At 36.1% G+C, this 20035-nt stretch overlaps 1 protein-coding gene and 1 long non-coding RNA gene across 6 annotated transcripts in view; one reads left to right on the top strand and one right to left on the bottom strand.

Moving 5' to 3' along the window:
* Positions 1-20035, top strand: part of MDFIC (MyoD family inhibitor domain containing) — a 99617-nt gene that overhangs the window by 55374 nt on the left and 24208 nt on the right. For all 5 annotated transcript variants that reach the window (XM_021079120.1, XM_021079118.1, XM_005673229.3 and 2 more), the window contains one exon: positions 4341-4613. In XM_021079120.1, coding sequence (XP_020934779.1) covers positions 4341-4613 — 273 coding nt within the window. The remainder of the gene's footprint in view (positions 1-4340; positions 4614-20035) is intronic.
* Positions 8203-20035, bottom strand: part of LOC106506806 — a 285072-nt gene continuing 273239 nt past the window's right edge. Inside the window, exons 4-5 of the long non-coding RNA XR_001302370.2 lie at positions 16870-16952; positions 8203-11794 (exon numbers count right to left, since the gene is read on the bottom strand). This is a non-coding gene — a long non-coding RNA (uncharacterized LOC106506806). The remainder of the gene's footprint in view (positions 11795-16869; positions 16953-20035) is intronic.

Below are 20035 nucleotides of genomic sequence, written 5' to 3'. Positions count from 1 at the left end.
GTGGTGAGCTTACTGGAAAGAGCTCTAAAACAAAACAAAGCAAAAACCCACCAAATTAGGTTTAACTGTCTTCTTTGGCATCCCATTAAAACATGTGCATCATGGGCTTTATGTTCAATACCAGTCATTAGGATGTCATGCTAGTTGATACAAGAAGCTACAGGAGCAGCAAATTCATCTCTAGATCAAATGATTGCACACCCATAAGAAATAGATCTTTTTTTACAGAAGCTTGATTGTCGATTTGAGTTTTGAGAAGGGCCTATATAGCTGCTCAACAGAGAAGTAACCTTTTCTTTTTTTCTTTTCACCAGAAGTTAGGAGTAACACAGTATTTTGATAAATTTTGCAACCATTACTTTGTGTTATCCCCAATGTTAAATTTTTAGATAATGATTCTCCTTTGTTTATCCCTGAAGAACTGAAAAACTCTTAAGAGGAGTTCGTATATTTAGTTTTATAAATTGGGTATTAATGCTAATAGACTTGGTAGGAAATGATGCTTTTTGTTATGTAAAAGAAAAACTTTTCTTATAATAGGTACATTCATGGGTAAACTATTCTGGTATGTTAAGATACTTTTTCTTCAAGAAACAAAGGATGTATGAACAAAAATGGAAGTAAACAATGTGTGCTAATGATTTATTCAAATACAAGCAGACATCTTTGTCAAAAATATATACTAAGTCTTAGTAGTCCCCAGATCACAAATGTTCAGTCCCCTTTAGACAGTATCAATGCTATGTATAACTGTTACAGTTTTTTTTTTTTTTAATTGCAGTATAGTTGATTTACACAGTGGAATTAGTTTCAGGTATATAGCCAAGTGGTTTCGTTACATTTTTTTTTTCAAAAATTGTTTTCCCTATAGGTTATTACAAAATATTGAGTATAGTTCCCTGTGCTACACAACAGCTTCTTGTTCGTTATCTACTTTATATATAGTAGTGTGTATATGTTAATCCCAATCTCTTAATTTATCCTTTTCTCCCATATACTTTAGTAACTACAAGTTTATTTTCTATGTATGTGAGTCTGTTTCTATTTTGTATATAAGTTCATTTATATCACTTTTTAAAAAATATTCCACATATAAGCAATAGCATATAATATATGTCTTTGTTTGGCTATGTATGGCTTACTACGGTAATCTCTAGGTCCATCCATGTTGCTGCAAATGGCATTATTGCATTCTTTTTTATGGCTAACATTCCATTGTGTATCCACATCTTTATCCATTCATATATCAGTGGACATTTAGATTGTAAATAGTGCTACAGTGAACACTGGGGTTGTTACAGCTTTGCATGCAATACTTTTTTGTAAATTGAAGACCTCTTAGTATTCAGATTTAATTTACATTTCATAACTGTTCATAATCATAAACAGAAAAAGCTAATTAAAACAAGTTTAAGCTTTGAAATTCCAGGAGATTATAAAATAAAAAATTTGACAATGAGTGGTTTTTGTTGTTGTATTGTTTCTGCAGAAATGCTAAGATTGATAACTTTGCTAAGAACTACACGAGCAAGGCAAACGTTAGTTTTAAGAATTTCATTTCTGGCTCTGTAGTGAAGTAAGTCAGACAGAGAAAGACAAATATCATATGAAGTCATTTAAGTGTGTAATATAAAAAATGATATAAATGAACTTATTTACAAAATAGAAAAAGACTCACAGACTTTGAAAACAAGCTTAGAGTTAACCAAAGGTGAAGGGGGGAAGGATGGAGGATGGATGGTCAACGGGGACCTGTGGTATAGCATGGGCAACTCTACTCAATATTCTGTGATAACTTTTGTGGGAAAAGAATCTGAAAAAGAACAGATAAGTGTATATGTATAACTGAATCACTTTGACGTACAGCAGAAATTAACATGACATTGTAAATCAACTAATACTTTTTTTTTTTTTTTTTGGTCTTTCTAGGGCTACACCTGCAGCATATGGAGGTTCCCAGGCTAGGGGTCGAATTAGAGCTGTAGCTGCCAGCCTACACCACAGCCACAGCAATGCCAGATCCAAGCCTCATCTGTGACCCACACCACAGCTCATGTCAACGTTGGATCCTTTAACCCACTGAACGAGGCCAGGGATCGAACCTGCATCCTCATGGATGCTAGTCAGATTTGTTTCCCCTGAGCCATGATGGGAACTCCTCAATAAATTTTTTAAAAATGAAAAAAAAAAGAATCTCCTTACTTAACAAATACAAACAGATAACATTTTAAGGGGAGATCAGAGCTCTTAGCTGCAAAACCATAATCCATTTTGGCTAACGTAAATAGAAAATAAATTCTTTAGTTGCCCATAGACTCTCCTAAGAATTATAAGGATCATTCTCACCCATTCAAGGGGGCTTCCTTACTGAAAACCCCACTACTGTGCACCTTTGGCCCACTGGTTTGCTAGGAAGTGGACACCACGCTCTGCAATGCACTCCACTGCCAAGACTAACACCTTCTTCACTGTCCGTGCCAAGAGGCTCCACCTCCTGGGTGCAGCTACCATCTTGCATTGGTCACTTCAGCCTGTAAGTCATACTTCTGCTTGTAGAACTTAGGTCCCATATATGCCTTCTAGCTGAAGGGGAATCTAGGGATGAGAGTGAGGAGGTTGTCAAAATCTGTGAGGGTATTCAGAAATGCTGGGCAGTACAAATGACACTGTTTTGAGATTCATTGTCCAAAAAATCAAATTAATTTGCCCTTTTTCATATCATGCTATTCAAATACTTCGTATTTTTCTTTTAGGCTTTTCAATATAAAGGGATTTAATACATTGTAAATATATTTATATGAGAGATACATGCACTTACATGTATACACACATTTTTGGAACTTTCTCTGCTGTTCCATTGGTTTGTGTATCCATGCCTAGACCAGCATCATACTGTATTAGTTATTACAGGTTTAAAATAAGACTTTATATCTGATAGGTCCCACAACTGTCATTTTTTTCCTTAAAATTTCCGTAGTGATTCTTGATTACTCATAAATTTTTTGATCAGCTTGTCAAGTACCATAAATAAACCCTTTGGAAATTTTATGGGAGTTACATTAAACACATAAATTGGAGAGAATTAACATTATAGCAGAATTAGCACATTATACTCTTCATTTATTAGCATTTTCTTTTATGTCTTTCAGGAATGTTTTGTCATTTCTGCCATACAATCTCTGCCCATTATTTCCTAGCTTAATTCCTACTCATAAGGTTTTTGTTTGTTTGCTGGCTTTTCTTTTTTGCTGTTGTGAATTTTCTTACATATTTGCTAATTGCTTACTGTTGGCTTACAGGACTTTGTTGATTTTAACATGGTTCATTCTGTATAAATCATGCTAAAATTCATTTTTCACAATGTATAGTCTCTTAGATTTCCCCTGGAACATTGGAAGCATATATCCATCTCAAAAATGTTTTTCCTTTCCAGGGCTGAGACCTTTCTTTTTTATTTTTGGTGTTTATTGCTTTTGCTAGTGTCATGCTGCATAAGAGGGTAAAGGTGAGCATTCTTTTCTTGGTCCTGACCAAACAGGAACCCTTCTCTGGTGCTGACATTTAATTTTGGCAGATATGTTTTATCAGATTAAGGAAGTTCTATTCCTGACTTTTCATAAATGGTTTATTTTAAAATCAAATTGAAGAATATAGAAAAAAGGTTTTCTTCTCCAAAATTTAAAGTGGAATTAAAAATAAAAACAAGGAGTTCCTGCTGTGGCGCAGCAGAAACGAATCGGACTAGGAACCATGAGGTTGTAGGTTCCATCCCTGGCCTTGCTCAGTGGGTTAAGGATCTGGCATTGCCAGATGTGATGTAGACTGTGGTGTAGGTTGCAGCTGTGGTGTAGGTCGCAGATGTGGCTTGGATCTGGTGTTGCTGTGGCTGTGGTGTAGGCCGGCAGCTGCAGCTTCGATTAGACCCCTAGCCTGGGAACCTCCATATGCTGCAGGTGTGCCCCTAAAAAGACAGAAGACAAAAAAAATTAAAAAATAACAACAATCTCTCTCCCTCTATTTGTCAGAGTTCCAAATGAAATTTTCTTATAGAAGACACATCACTTTTTCTCTTCTGTTTATCTATCCCTCATATAAAGTTATGTTTGGTGACTCCTCCCTTCCTATTTTCCCTTTCAGAAATTATACTTTCTCTATGTTCATGTTTATTAATATTTTCCTTTTTTCTCTTTATTTTTGTATTTTGGGTAAAAAATATTTTTTGTAGTATGGGTAAAAAGGCTGCTATTGAGTGTTTTTTGATTGTTTAAAAATACTCATTTTTTTTTAACTGGATAAACTTTCCCTGTTTTTTTTTTTTTTTTTTTTCCTTTCAAATTTAGCCCAACCTCAGCGCTTGCCGCAGCTTCAAACTGTAGTGCAGGAAAGTGAGGAGGAAATAGGCAAGATAAAGAATGGTCACCCAAGTCTGAGCAATGGAAATGGAATCCACCACGGGGCCAAACATGTATCTGCCGATAATCGAAGACTGTCAGCACCTGTTTCTCAAAAAATGCATAGAAAAATTCAATCCAGCTTGTCTGTCAACAGTGACATCAGTAAGAAGAGCAAAGTAAATGCTGTCTTTTCCCAGAAGACAGGCTCTTCACCTGAAGGTAAGTGTAAAATATTTGCATATTTTTTTTGACCAGATGTAAAATTATAGCTACTAATAATTATTTGATTAAGCAAACATCAATGAAGAATCTTGCTTATCCTTCAGACAGGAATTTTGGTAAAATGCAACTTCCCCAAAGGAAAACACGGGCTAGGAGCGGAAGCACTGGCAGCTGACATCCTGCTCTTAGATTGTCTTCTAGAGTAAAGAGTCATTACTTTAGGTGTAACTGCTATACTTTTTTAATACCGCTTTTAAAAATACAAATACATTTTGGTAGCATATGAATTTATGTATTTTTTTCATCCCTGATTCAATGTGATATCCACTTATATTTTTGTCTTCCAAATTCATTTTTTATTAATTTTTATTTTTTTTAATGGCCACACCTGCCTGCGGCATATGGAAGTTCACAGGCTAGGGAATGAATTCAGGTCGCCGTTGTGATCCTCACTTCAGCTGAGGCAATGCCCAATCCTTTAAACCTGCTGCACTAGGATGGGGATTGAACCCATGCCTCTGCAGCAACCTGAGCTGCTGCAGTTGGATTCTTAACCCACTGTGCCACATGGGAACTCTGCAAATCACTTTTTAAAATTTTACTGGATTATAGTTGATTTACAATGGTGTCTTAATTTCTGCTCTACAGCAAAGTGATTCAGTAACACATATACGTATCTTTTTCATGTTCTTTTCCATTATGATTTATCACAGGATATTGAATATTGTTCCCTGTGCTATACAGTAGGACCTTGTTTACCTACCTTATATATAATAGTGCGCCTTTGCTAATCCCAAACTCCCATTCTCTCTCCCCCACTCCCTTCCCCCTTAGCAACCATAAGTCCACTCTCTATGTTTGTTTCTGTTTCATAGGTATGTTGTATTTTAGAGTCCATATGGTATTTCTCTTTCTGACTTCACTTAGTAGGATAATCTCTAGTTTCATCCATGTTGCCACAAATGGCATTGTTCTTTTATGGCTGAGTAGTATTCCATTGTATAAATGTACCACATCTTTTTAATCCATTCATCTGTTGATGGCTATTTAGGTTATTTCCATGTCTTGGCTACTGTAAATAGCACTGCTCTGAACGTTGGGGTGCATGTATCTTTTTGAATTACAGTTTTATCTAGAATATGCCCAGGAGTGGGATTACTGGCTCATATGACATCTCTATTAGTTTTTGAGGAACCGTCATACTGTTTTCCATAGTAGCTGTATCAATTACGTTCCCACCAACAGGGTGTGAGGGGCTCCCTTTTCTCCACAACCTCTCCAGCATTTGTTATTTGTAGACTTATTAATCATGGCCATTCTGACCAGTGTGAGATGGTACCTCATTGTAGTTTTGGTAAATCGGTTTTTAAATATACAGAACTAAAGCCAAGAGGTGGTCATGTTCATGCTCTTGCCAGGGAGTGGCCTAGGTGATCTCTGGTGCTTGACTGACCCTGGTGACTTCCAGCTACCAGTGCTGCCACAGATGTGCTCCCCCAACCAACTCTGCCTCATTCCAAACTCCCTGTGGCCTGGCCTTTAGCACCTTCCCTAGATGCACTTGGCTGTGTTCTCTGACCTCTCAGGAATTAGCGATTACCTTGTTAATTAAATGCTATGAAGCTGCAAAAGTTTTTATTATAACACAAACCCATCTGATTACATTGAGTTTATAATCTATGGACTCCTTTTATAAAAATGGCTTGTGGTGTGATATTAAAAGAAGAATATCTTTCCCTCATGTTTAAGGTTCCAAATTTCTCTTAGCATGTGCGTGTTCCTCTGTTCTTCCCTCTTCTACATAATGTAAATATACCATATTTATTTTTTTCTGGTTCAGATAGCATATATACTTAAAATATAAAATATTTTTCTTATTCTCCTTAGCTTCCATTTTAATTACCATGAAATCTTAAATAGTGGAAATTCTGGGCATGCTTCTGTGAAGTTGGCTATGCTTAGAGATAAATTGAGTTGTAAATAGGAAATTGTATTGAGAGTTACCAGTAATGAGTGAGAGAAGGATATTACATTTTGGCTACAGGTGTCTCAAACTCAACTGAGGTAAAGTGTTAGGTTGATCAAATGATATGATAATAAATGGTCTGCATAGTTCCAGGTCAGTGACACTACTTTCCAAACTAATTAGATTGAAAGGGACATGATTGACACTTTAAAATGAGTTTGACATGTAAGATGCATGGTCATCTCTGAAGCATAGGTAGGCTGTTAACTAAACTGGCTCTCCAAGGAGTTGGAAAGGCAATGTAATTTTCTTTAGAGGATCTTTGCTTCTAGGTGATTGGGTGAAATAATTGAATGCAATTGAAATCTACTTGTTTTATACATTTGACTTTTCTTATTATGTTCCTAACTTCCTTTTCCATTTGATATTTACTTATTTTAAAGAATGATAACATTTACATATCAATCAAACTTGAAATAGCCTATGGAATTTTTATAAAATTTTTTATTCACTTATTTTTAATGGCAGGTCTGAATTTATTATTGGAATAATGCAGCTTCATAAGTAATATATGAAGACAAAACTCTCCCTCTTCCTTGCTTTTTCCTTTCCATCTTCCTCTTCCCCTCTCACCCACACATACTCACACTTATGGCCAACTACAAAGGTGTGGTGGCTAAGGGACATCCCTTATAATCCTTCTTTTACCACAAATCTGTTCCAGATTGGACTGGGGGCATGAGGAATAGGACGTACCAATGACGTTGTCAAAACATACTGTACAATGTCCCATCCATTACTTTGCTGTTAGGTTAGTCTAATGGTAGGTTCCTTTTAATATGATCCTTGAATCTAGATAAAAAGTCTCTTGTCCTATTTCATATTTTCTCAGAGGTAGACATCTTCCTGCTGCTCTTTTTTTTTTTTTTTCCTATTTAAGGTTGTGCCTTCCAATTTTATTTATTCTTTCAGTTTTGAAGTTAAGTTTATTCTTTGATAATGCACTATAGTTAAACAAAAAACCCCAAAACAAACAAACAAACAAAAAAAGCAGAGAATTGGTAGACAGCAAATTAAAAGAAGGATCTCAGCTCTGCCACCAGCTAGCTGGGGGACATGGATTTCTATAGGGCTGCTTTTTTTTCTTGAAAATGCTTTGGATTAGAAATCTTTAAGGTTAGGTTTGGTTCCAAGATTCCGTGAGCTCTCTTTATAAGCAAAGCTGTCTCACTCTCAGAATAGGTCTTTTGGGCTATAGAATATATGATTCCTGAGTGAAGAGAAATATAGTACCTGATAAGTAGAACAGGAGTATGGCAGAAATTATTTTGATAAGATTTGAGGAGCCCTATACATCAGAACAGTAGGTCTTGAATAGGCTATGATACTATGAAAAATGAATACAAATTACTATTTTTTAAAATAATGGGGGATTTAATTACTAGGCTTTTCTCAATTTCATGTTTTTTTCTTTTTGTTTCACATTTTTCTTAAGACTTTATTGTCTCTGCCTGTTCTTACAGCAAAATGAGCAAACAAGTAGCAAAACAATATTTACTTAAAACCTCAAGATCAGCTAATTGTGCCGAGTCTGGCAATGTGTTGTGTCTCTGGTGTGTCTTTTTTTTTTTTTTTTTTTTTTTATCAATGGTGTTTGTGGTTATGATTTTTATATGGCACATAAAAAATAATGAGAGCTAGAGAAACATTTTTCTGGTTCAGATGATGTAATTAAATGCATAACCATTTCATGGTGTTTCATTAAGGACTCTAAGGGCTGCTTTGCTTACCGAGTTTGGAAAACATTGCTAGGATGTGGGTCCATTGCCTATACAAAGGTAAGGATTGACCCAGTCACGTAATTGAGTCAGTGGGTTGGTGACATCTTTTCATATGTCTTTAACTGTGGGTTATTTAAAGCCTCAGTACAATAGACATGTGTTCCATCAGATTCTCTTTTTAAGCTATGTTGATTCCTAGAATTAGTTATGTAGGGTCATTCTCTGTACCAGGTACTGGTCTACCTGCTTCACTCATGTGAACTGACTTAATCCTCCCCAAAGCACCATGAATTCTATGAACTATATGTTAACTAATTATAAATGAGAGAGTTGAGGCACAGAGAGAGGTTAAGTGAATCTGCCAAAGCCAATTGGCACACAACAGAAATGAGATTCAAACCCAGATCATTCTGGCTCCACAGTCTATGCTCCTAGCCACTATGATATTTTTGCCTTCGAGTTCTCTGAGAAAAAGGTATTTTACTGGTCCTTCTAGCATCACATGGGATGTTGACAGCATTATTGCTATGGGTCAGGCAGGATCTCTTTATTACTGTAATCTGCCTTCTTTAAGCACTTCCTCCTGAAATTTTAAAAACAATTCTCGCACCAATGTTCTGTGCCCATTTTCCTTCCCTACTAGACTGTAAATTCCTGAAGAGGCTGGACTGAGTCAATTTTGTTTTTAATTTACAGTGGTGCTTATTACAATAGCTTCATAGAGATTCCCACCAGTTAATAAGTGATGCAATGTTTTATTCCAAACCACTTCCTTGAAACTAGCACTGCAAAATAAAATGTATGCTCACATTCATTTAAAAACGGTTCTTTAAAAAAAAACTTCCTTTTATGTAATAGAGGAAGAAAAATACCCATGTGGGGAAATATTGTATATTTTATTTAAGGATCATTAAATTAGCAGATTTCTACTTGTTTTGTATAATTAAATATTTTCATACATATGTCAATTTTCTGATTGCCTCACCCAGGTAGAGGGTTTTAAGACTAAATGTTTAAGATTTTTGACCTTTGAAATAATTATAGTATAATTTAGTATCATATAATATTCAAACTGCCAAGGGTTTTCATTAGACTCAAAGAGGATTTACTATTCCTGAGATGAGAAAAATCTTAATACATTTCAGGTGTGCCAGACATAGCTACATGTTTTTGTAAAAATTAATTTTCAACAAATATTTTTGGGAGACATTTTATACTTTTTAGAAATATTTGTTAACTTATACTTCATATTCATAGACAGACTTAGTACTATAGAGAAATGCATTTCCAAACTCAGCAGCCCTTTGAACATAAATTCTGGACAAGAGAGTCAAGAGCATTTGTTTACATGGAAGGATGTCTCATCTTTAATCCTAGGGGCAGTGTAGCCTAGTGATTACAGCACAGACTCTAGGACCAGTCTTCTTGGGTTCAAATATTGGCTTTACCAGTGACCCATGATCTGTTCTTGGGTCAGTTACTTAACCTCTTTTTGACCTCAATGTCTTATCTATAAAGTAGCAATATAATTAGTCACCTATATCAGAGGATTGTTGTGAAGAGTTGAGTTGATGTTGCATTCAGCTGAGTCAGAACAGAGCCTGGCTAGGATGAAGTATTGGCTAAGTGTTAGCTGCTGTTATCATCATCATGAAGGAGCACTCAAGGAAGGAAGGGTCAGGAATGTCAGCTTTTTGGAGAAGGCAATGCCTGGATAGAGACCATAAGGATAAGACCAGGTAAGGGAGTTGAAGGAGGCATTCAAGGCTAAAGAGGGCTTATGAAATAGTGTGTTTTGTTCAGAGAACCATATAAATAGCTTTGTTATTTTGGAGACGTCAGATCAGGAGAGATAAGCCCGGAAAAGACCAGTCCATAGGCAGCCTGGAATGCCCCGTTCTGAAAGTGTATAGCCAGATACTTAAGACTTCTCTGAAGGACATCAGTCTGTATCCAGTTTATATTTCTTTGAAACATTATATTTTCTCTAAGGCAGAAATTCTATAGCTGCAATTATGTAAGCCACCAAAAATTAAGGGAAACATTGTATTCAGTTCCTTTTCTGATGTTAAGTTGTATAGGTTTTTAATGCACTGAATATAACCTGTGTTGTGATGTAAATGCTAAGATTTTGTTGATGACATTAGATTAGTGGTTGCATTAAAATATATAAATTTATATAAATGTATATCCTGCTATATGTTAAGAACCTGCATTCTTGATAGACTGTAACTGGTACTTTAGTAATGAACTATTTACTATAGGTAAAATGATGAATTGGTTTGAAACTCGTCAAGCCAGGGATGCTAACAGGTTTTTTAGGAAGGCTTTGAACTTAAATGGATGGACTTAAGCCCATCCTCCCTCTAGCCTCCCATTTTATTGGTTCCCTCTGCTTCCCGTTCTTTAAACTAGTCTCTTGGCTGCTTACCTTTAAGACCCTTCTCTGTCTCCTTTCCAGACTCTTCTTCCTCCCTTTTTCAATGTATTTCCACCTTGCATTCATAGCGTAGCAGTTTTTCACAACCCCCCATAAGGACAGGCATCATGTCATCGTAGGAGGAGTACAGCCTTGACTGTACTAGGAGGCAGTCTGGTGGGGCACACAGCCCTTAAAGGCGATGGAGCAGGACAGCTTGAAAAGCCCACTAGGTGACTCAGCTAGGTCACGCCCCCTCCTTCCTTGAGACTTGCTGGTAAAATGGTAAAAATATCTTTCCTTGACCTCACCACTTCCCCTTCTCTCCTCAACAGTGCAAACTGGGACTTAACTCCTTATACTTAAAACTGTGCCTTCACTGCTATGCATAAAGGTCCCTATACACATGGTTAATGACACAGCCAAATGCCTTTCCTGCTTCTCTCCTCTCATTCCAGAATGTTCTTCTCACTCGCTTTTGCCTTCTTGGCTTTGACATATATATTTTTTTTTCCAGAGCCCAACTCAAGCATCATTTCCTCATACCCTGATGGGCTAATAGCTCTTCTTTTGGTTCCTCCCAGTGTCCTCTCAATACAAAATGACTCTAGAGTTTTGTTTGCTTAACTGTCTTCCTGCAATAATCTGTAATATCCATTGAAGGCAGAGATTTTTGTTTTATTTATCTTTTAACTTTGAGCACATAGCCTAGTGCCTGGCTCATCATAAGTGTTTACTAAACATTGAAACAAGCAGGAACATAAATTGGAAACCATAGGTACTTATTCTTTAACATTCCGCAATATTATGGTGGAAACCTCAGGAATCACTGAAGGTAGTATAAGAGAGATAGTGTGGGGAGATTAAAGGGAGTGCAGTTATTTAAGTTAAAAGAAAGGCAAAAAGAAACTCAGCTGAGGCAGACTTCAAACTCAGAACTTCTGCCTTCCAAGTCCATCAAGATTTCTCCTTACTCCGTGTGGTTTTTCAGTCAACTACACATTCCCAGAGTCTAAAACCAGAAAAAAAAATTAGAAAGTTAAAGTTGGAATTGAATAATTCATTCTTAGTTTTAGTAGTATTGTAAAATCTTATTCATTTTTCCCCCCATAAAAACCTCTCTTAGAGAAGTACTAGTATTTTAGTGGAAGGATAATAATAGCACTTTATGATATGACTGTAGTATTATAATCCGAACTTCCAGAAACAAATTTTCTGTGACTTTGGCAAGATATAGTGCTGCATTCCTCAAAATACTTAATTTGCTTGGATGATGTTTTGTTTTGTTTTGTTCTGTTTTCTCAGGCAGAGTGCCTTCCATTCCATGTCAGAATAATTGTGTGGGAGAAAGGTTTAGAATTCTGTTTTCCAATGCAATATTTGCCAGTCCATTGGAAAATAGGATTTTAATAAATTTCATTGCTCAGCCAACAAGCTAAATGGAATAATCGTAATACAAAGAGAAGGGTGTGTGTATGTGTGTTTGGAGAGCAGGCATTATCAAAGTTGACTATGTCAAAGTATAAATCATTGCTTTTTATTTACTTGAAATACTGAACTAGCTGTTTGTAAAAATAAATTAAAACAATTATCTATCCAGAGTATTTATAGTAATAAGTGTTACTTTAGGGCCAAATGTAAATATTCAAAATATACTTCCTTTGGAGTTTAGGAAAATAGGTTAACTTTATAATTTATGATCTAGAGTAAATTATTCCCATACCCATCCATTTGATGAAGAGCAACGATTTTACAAGGTTCTGAAATATATATAATTTGACATTTGAAACATAGAGACACCTCAAAATATACCTCAAATCTCATAGCACTTCTTTTATATAATATACATAGCTTTCTACTGTGTATGGACTCCCCCTTGATGTTTGGTTTTGTAGACAAGCTTAGTCCAGTGCTCTGAGAATTTAAATTAGCTTAGCATTCACTCAGAGATGGGTGGGGAGGAAATAAAACAATGGAGACACAGATAGATTGGCCAGGAGGCTTTGGGGTGTGGGGAAGGCAAGTGAAGAGACTATTTAGAAATCCAGCTTCAGAATAATAGGCTAAATGGAAAGAAGAATCGAATACATCTAATGATGCATTAATATATCAGAGTTTTCATTTCTTCTCTGTATGGTAATGGAAAGTTTAGCTGGTGTTTTCATTAGGTGAAACAGTAACAGGTAAATACAGCAACCAGTCTTGTCCAGGATTACAGTTTATTTTCACCTTCAAGAGTCATGGTACCATGTGTCCGTGGTAGAGAACCTGGTGGTTTTCTTTAGGCTTTCAGGATTGAGTAGGGGGGTCCTGGCCCAGGACTAAAGCTAAAAGAAGTGGAACAGCAACCAAATAGTCAGCCTAAGCAGACTGCCATTCATTGTCTTGTTCAATTAGTTGGGAAAATGAATAAAATTAGGAAATCAAGAATAGCTGAATGTAGTTTGAGGCTGATCATGAGTTGTTTTAAACAGGTTCAATTTCAAATGATGATATACAATCTGAGGACCTTTGGAAATAGACAAGTGGAGCTTGAGAGAAGGAGTTAGAAGCAAACATGTTAATTTGCATTTGTTCTCATAGAGGGGATATTTGAAACTATGCATCTGAATGAGTTTTCTTAAGCAGAGATTGAAAGCAAAGGTCAGATGGCTGAGAACTGTGTGACTCAGGGATCACTGGAGGACAGCCAGTTTGGTGGGATGGGAGTGTGGGTTCAGCTTGAGCCCTCGGGAGACAATCCCATGGAAAGTTCAGACTTTTCTGCAGAGGTGATGTCAGAATGGGGCCATGACCCTGATAAGATAGCCTAGAGGAGAGGCCAGCAAGCAGAGAGAGGAGGAAGGTGATCTGGCTGAGAGAAATCAGTAAGAAAGGTGAGAGAAGAAACAAACTGGAGAGGGTGGTGTCATGGAGGCCTGGGCAGAAATGCTTTAAGTCGAGGAAGAGGACTGCACTCGATATTGCGCCAGCTCTTGTTGACAGCTTGCATCAGATGAGAACTGAAATAATTCTGTTGAATTAAAAACTGTGGATATCTGTTGGTGACCTAATGAAGAGCTGTTTTTTTGTGGAGAAGCTAGAATGATGTAGGTTGTGGGATGAGATGCAACACACTGATGGCAAGAATTCTGAAAAGACCAAAGTCCAGGATGGGGAAGCTGGGTGCAAGGGAGGTTGTTTTGTTTGGGGTTATTTTGTTTTAAGCTGGGAAATCTTGGTGTGTGTTTACATTTAGCTGGAAGGAATCCAGGAGAGAGAGAAAGTATGAAGATTTAAGGTTACATCATACCCTTCTTAACAAGCCATCATGTAGAGTTTAGATCTAGAGTTCAACATACTGAGCTATGTAAACATGCATCCATGATCATGGCATGAGAACTGAGCAACCAGACAAGCATTTAAGGAATTGTTAACCTGGATAACTACTTATGTATGGGTTGTGTGGTTGATTAATCTTAGAAGATTTCTGAGTAACTTCTATGGAATGACTTGGTATGAGGAAACGAAACCTTTAAAAAGATTAAAGTCTATCTTTAGTACTTAATACTTTTAATATTTATTAAAATATTAAATACTTTTAATACCATCCTACCCATTCCAGAAGTGTTAGTTGCCTTTGAATGGAAGACATTGACAGAGAAGTCTTTTATGATCCTGAGTTCGAAATTCCTGACTTGTGCTCTGGACCACTTGGTTAATGGATGGTTTCCTATACTTGAGCTTGATAAGGCTCTTAATTGAATTTAATCATAGCTTTTACACATTGTATAAGAAATAGGACACAAACAAGTAAGTAAGCTGTTAAAGATATAAAAGTTTAGGAAAGATGAGTGATGAAACTCCTGTGGAATTGAGTTGCTTAATTTTAAAATGTATTTAAATTTGTGTTTTAGTGTGGTCTACTCTTAACTGAATTACTCTCAACAATCAAAGGCTTTAAAGACAATCAAAATTCCAAGTTATTATAGGTCAATTGTGATAGTCTTTAACACAGCTACTCTGGTCATTTTTGGTTCATTTGCTTCTTTGGGAATCCAACAGTTATATTTCTTTTCCTTGGGTTTTAAGGTGGTAACAATATCCTGTAGCTCTTGTATTATTCCCAAAGGTAACCAAAGACATTGGTATTTAGATGTCTTATCCTAAAACACTTATCTCAAAGAACTAAACAGTGAAGGGTGTTAGCTTATCGAGGAGCCCAATGAGCCATTGTAAAGATTTTGATTTTGACCTGAGTGAGGTCGGAAGCCAGTAGCAGGGTTTAAGCGATTACTAACAGGCTCTGACTTATGTTTTTAAGTATTACCTGCCTTTTGTGCTGAGGGTAGACTACAGGTACACAATGTCCAAAGAAAGGAGGCCTACTATGTGACTTATGTAGTAATTAAGATGAGAGATGATGGGGGTGGATTGGGGTGGCAGTGGTGGAAGTGGAGAGATGTTGTATATAGATGCATTTTGAAAGTGGAGTAAGATTTATTGAAGGATGACATTTCAGTGTGAAAGACATGGGTTAAAGATGATTCCAGGTTAGTGACCTGAGCAGTTGAAAATATGGAGTTCCCATTGACAGAGATGGTTTGGAACATGTTGGATTTGAGATGCCCGTTGCCTTTCCAAATGGTGATATGAAATAATCAGTCAGATAGAGGAGTTTGGAGGTCAGAGTAAAGATCTGCATCCTGAGATATTTCATGCCATCATCAGGGTACGGAGTATTCAGTGGATGGGATCACCTAGGATTGTAATTCTCTATCCCAGCACCTGGGTGTTTGGAGTAAGAGCTCCTGGGCAAAGGGAGTAAATGTGAAATATCACTCTGGGCAGAGCCCCCAAGGAGATCTAATTCATTTGGAGTGAGCATCCTTTAAAAGCTCCCCCTGTGATGTTATACACATGCAGGGTTAAGATCTACTTGCTCAGGGAGTAAATAACTCATATTCCAAGCAAGGAGCTCTGGACCAGTCCAATATGTAGAGGTCAGAAAATGAAGAGGAACTGTGGGGAGGAAAATAGGATGAACAATCGGTGATGGAGAAGGAATTAATAAAGAGGAGCAGCTTGGAAATCAAATGAAGAGTGTGTTTCAAGATGGAGGTAGTGCTCATGTGTCCAGTGGCAACTGAGAAGACCAGTGAGATGAGTAAGAAGTGACCATGGACATTGTCCTGTGAAGTCATTGGTAGGCCATCATACTTTTGGTGTTGTGATAGAGAAAAAAGTCTGACTGAAGTGGGTTCTGGAGAGAATGAGAAGAAAATTATTGCAAAAGAAACAGAAGATCACAAGTCTAGGCTACTCTGTTCAAAGAGTTTTCCTAGAAGAGAAGAGTAAAAGGGCTGTGATCTAAAGGGGAAATTTTTTTTGGAAATACGATATATATTGCTTGAGTGTTGTTGGTAATGACCTGTTGTTCTATGTTGTAGTTACTGGTATTTTATCAACCCTCTCAGATTTTAGATCTTTAGAAGAAAGTGGCCATACTTTGAGGTTATTTTTTATAGTGCCTTCTTTAGTAGGATTATACATATGAGGCACTTTCTATTTATTTAACTGGCCATCTTTCAAATGACCAGTAGGATTTGACATTTTAGATTTACAGTTTTGCAAACCTTCCATCTCAGAAACTGTTTTATCATTTGTAGTGATGTAAAATATGCTAAAAGTTTCCATTCATTTTAGAAGGATTTCAAAAAATTATTTCATAGTTACAATAATAGCACTAGACACTGCATAATACTACAATTCTCAAAGGAAGAACTTTTGGGGAAGAGATACAGAATGTGCAGGATGTTTTGAGTCCTCTGACAAAAACTGGCTGATGACTCACAAGTCTCTTGTCGTTTATGGAGTGCATTTACAAGAAAAATAGTATCAGAGAGTTGTTCATTGAATATAATTTGACTTCAAATATCTGAGGTGACCACCTACAGTAAAACTTTATCTTAGATGTCCATTATTAATCAAAACATTTCTTTATATTTTGTGTTTCACTTTAGCCTAAATTTTACTGCTTTAGCTAAAGGCTTTTCACCTTAAAAAAAATAGTTCCAATTTTGAGGATAGAAGAAGAAAAATATTTACCTTAGCTAATGAACTGAATGCTGATGAATATAATCCATATCTTAATTCATGTCCAGATGCCAGGTGGTCTGCCCATTGACAATCTGGAGGAAAGCAAAAATTCAAAATTTTAAGCCTAACTGGAGTATATGCACTTTTCTTTGTCTTTAATGGAAATGGTTTTGATTATACCATATTTTTTATTGTTGTCTTTGGTGCTGTCGTAAATGTTCTTTTTCTCCAGTGTTTTATTACGATTCTTTCAGTTCCTTCCCATGTGTGCCCCCACAGCTCTCCATACACCTGAAATATCTAGTGTTTTATTGCTTAAGTAGACATGTTAACCAATAAATGTTTATGAATAGAGAATTGTAATGTTGGAGAGAAATTAACTATGAACATGGAGTTTCTAAAAAGGAAGTTTCTGGAGTTCCCATCGTGGCTCACTGGGATGCAAGTTTGATCCCTGGCCTTGCTCAGTGGGTTATGGATCTAGCATTGCCATGAGCTATGATATATATATATATGGCAGATGAAGTTCAGATATGATGTTGCTGTGGCTGTGGTGTCGGCCGGCAGCTGCAGCTCTGATTCAGCCTCTAGCCTGTGAGTGTCCATATGGTGTGGATGTCGGCCCTAACAAGAAAAAAAAAAAAAGCAAGATTCTGAAGGAATAGGAATGTGTCTGTTTTGAACACTCGTCATAGAAGCTTCTATGAAAATCTGGCCTATGAGCCCAGAGTTTTTGTCATCTCATTTTGGTTGTTCCTTCAAAGCACACCTTTATCTCTGTCTATTTATTTCTCTTTCAAAAACCTGCCGCCTCATGTCTCCTTCCTCTCACCCCTCCTCCATTTCTTTTCCTTACTTCTTTCCGTCCTCCCTCCTGACTCATTTCAGTTAGAAATTTTGCATGATTTCATTGAACAATTTATGCAGTTTAGAGGAACTCAATGGTAGTGATTCATGACATTTTCATTAATGTTTTAATACTCTTTTCAGACAGTTTTATTATTAGTTTATATGTTTGTGAGCATGGGTATATATCTTAAAAGGAATAGCTTCACAATTCTTTAAGACCCAAGTTTTTGAACAATTATTTTTTTTTCTAGCTTGAATTTAGAGTCTCATGATTTTTGAATTGGTTTCTTTTCCTTCAGAATACATAGTTACTTCGCTATTTGATTTTTTTAAATTGCATTCTTAAATGACCCTGCCTGACTCCTAAAGCTAATTGAGGTAATGTAGAAATAATAGTTTCTCTTAGAAGTATTCTCATTAATTTTAATACTTATAGTATTAACTATAAAAGGTCCTCAGAACTATCATAATTAGTATAACTCACCACTAGTATGTCATGAAATAGTATAGAGGGGGGCTCATGGTATAAATTTGCCATATTTATGAAAAACTTATGAAAAAATTTTTTTTATATATTAGGTGTCAGTTGAATATATTAGGAAGCTGTTTCAAAGATCCACTATGATCCTCTAGTTCGGGGATTCTTAGCTTTGAGAAGAGTCCATAAGTTTGGCAAGAATAAACAACCAGATTTAGTAACTTCTAGACTTTAAGCAAAATCTAGCCTTTTCCTCAATTATAAATGAAAGCAATAAACTAAGTAGTATTAATAACATCTGTGACTTTGTCACTGATATTTCCACATTAGATTAGTTGTTTCAGAAATCATGAAATACTATTTACAGTAATCATTACTTTAAAATTAGAATAGTATCAGATCATCCCTAGATCTTGCTTATAATGTGCTAAAGAAGCACATAATTATTATACCTCAACTTTTAATTTTATGATAACTATTTCAACATAATTGATTTCCATTGAAATCTTTTAATTTCTTCACATTTAAAAATATTTTGTGTCCATGGCACTTGCAAATAAATAAGAATCCCTGCTCCAGCTCTCTTTGCATCCTAAGCATTCTTTGCAGTATAAATTTCTTTTGTAAATTACTTGTTTTGTAAACTTGCTAATTTTTATGTGCAGTTTTCATAATGCAGAGAACACATTTTTGTAAATAGCATTTTCATTTTACTCATTTTAAATTAAGGACATAACTAAATTTCTACCTTAGAATTGTATTAAATAGTCAATTCCTAGGTAAAGATTGTATTCATGTTTCCATTTAAATGATAGGCTTTTACCAAGGTATTGTGAGCAAACCAAGACACAGAGGCGTGGAGAAAATTAACTTCATGGTTTTGCCTGCCACCATTTGGGTAATCTTAATGTAATTCTCCATAAGTAAGTAGAGGAGAAAACAGAAGAAAGAATCGGAGTCAATCACCTGGTGAAAAATGTCTTTCAGACTAATTTTCAAAAAGGGTTTTAACTGATAGGTAGCACTGTGTGGCCTCAGGCTCCTTTCCCAGCACAGGCTCTTGGCAATTTAAAGGGGCTTCCCTACTTCATGTACATTTGACCAAAGGGGGAAATGGAAAGGTGGGAGACATCTCTTAAGTGGATATAGGAAGCAATTAGAAGAAAAAAAAATTGAACAATACAGTTTGCTCAGGGAAATTATATTTCCTGTTTTGAAGGGGAAAGTATTTATACAAATAAATAGTAGTTGTCTCCTAAAGATTGAGAAATATAGGACTTTGTGAGAAATGTGAAGATAATTGAAAGAAAAGAGCAAAATGGATTAATATACTAGTTTTCCAACAACATATTAAACCTGTCTAAATTTCTACTCTGACTTCTCTTGGGAAATCAAACTGGAGGAACTGGACCTCTTGGGGAATAGCATCCCCTTAACATAACATGATTTAAAGTTGACACTAGAAGTTTAGGTTTATTTTTTTTCCTAATAATTATACTCAGTGAGGGATATAGAAATTGCATTTCGGAATGACAGAAAGTGGTTATTTTAGAAAGAACCTATCAACAGCTACGGTTGCTATCTCCTAGAAAATGTGTTCTGTAGATTGACAGGAGACAAAGTAAAACCAAAAGTCATCTTTGTCTCAGGCCCTACAAATGAATTTCATCAAGTCAACAGGTCTCTTAGTAAGGGTCTGTCCTGTGTCCAGGCTTGTGCCGTAAATTCTCTGCAGAAGTCTGTTTGTTTTTTAACCTAGTATTTTTGCTTATGGTTGTTACTTTAAAATATATATATCTTTAGTCAGAAATAAGTATGAACATACGGCTCTTGAACCCCAATTGACCG

The sequence above is a fragment of the Sus scrofa genome, chromosome 18 (assembly GCF_000003025.6).
Source record: "Sus scrofa isolate TJ Tabasco breed Duroc chromosome 18, Sscrofa11.1, whole genome shotgun sequence".
Taxonomy (NCBI): Eukaryota; Metazoa; Chordata; class Mammalia; order Artiodactyla; family Suidae; genus Sus; species Sus scrofa.
This window is presented reverse-complemented; position numbering and strand designations above follow the sequence as displayed.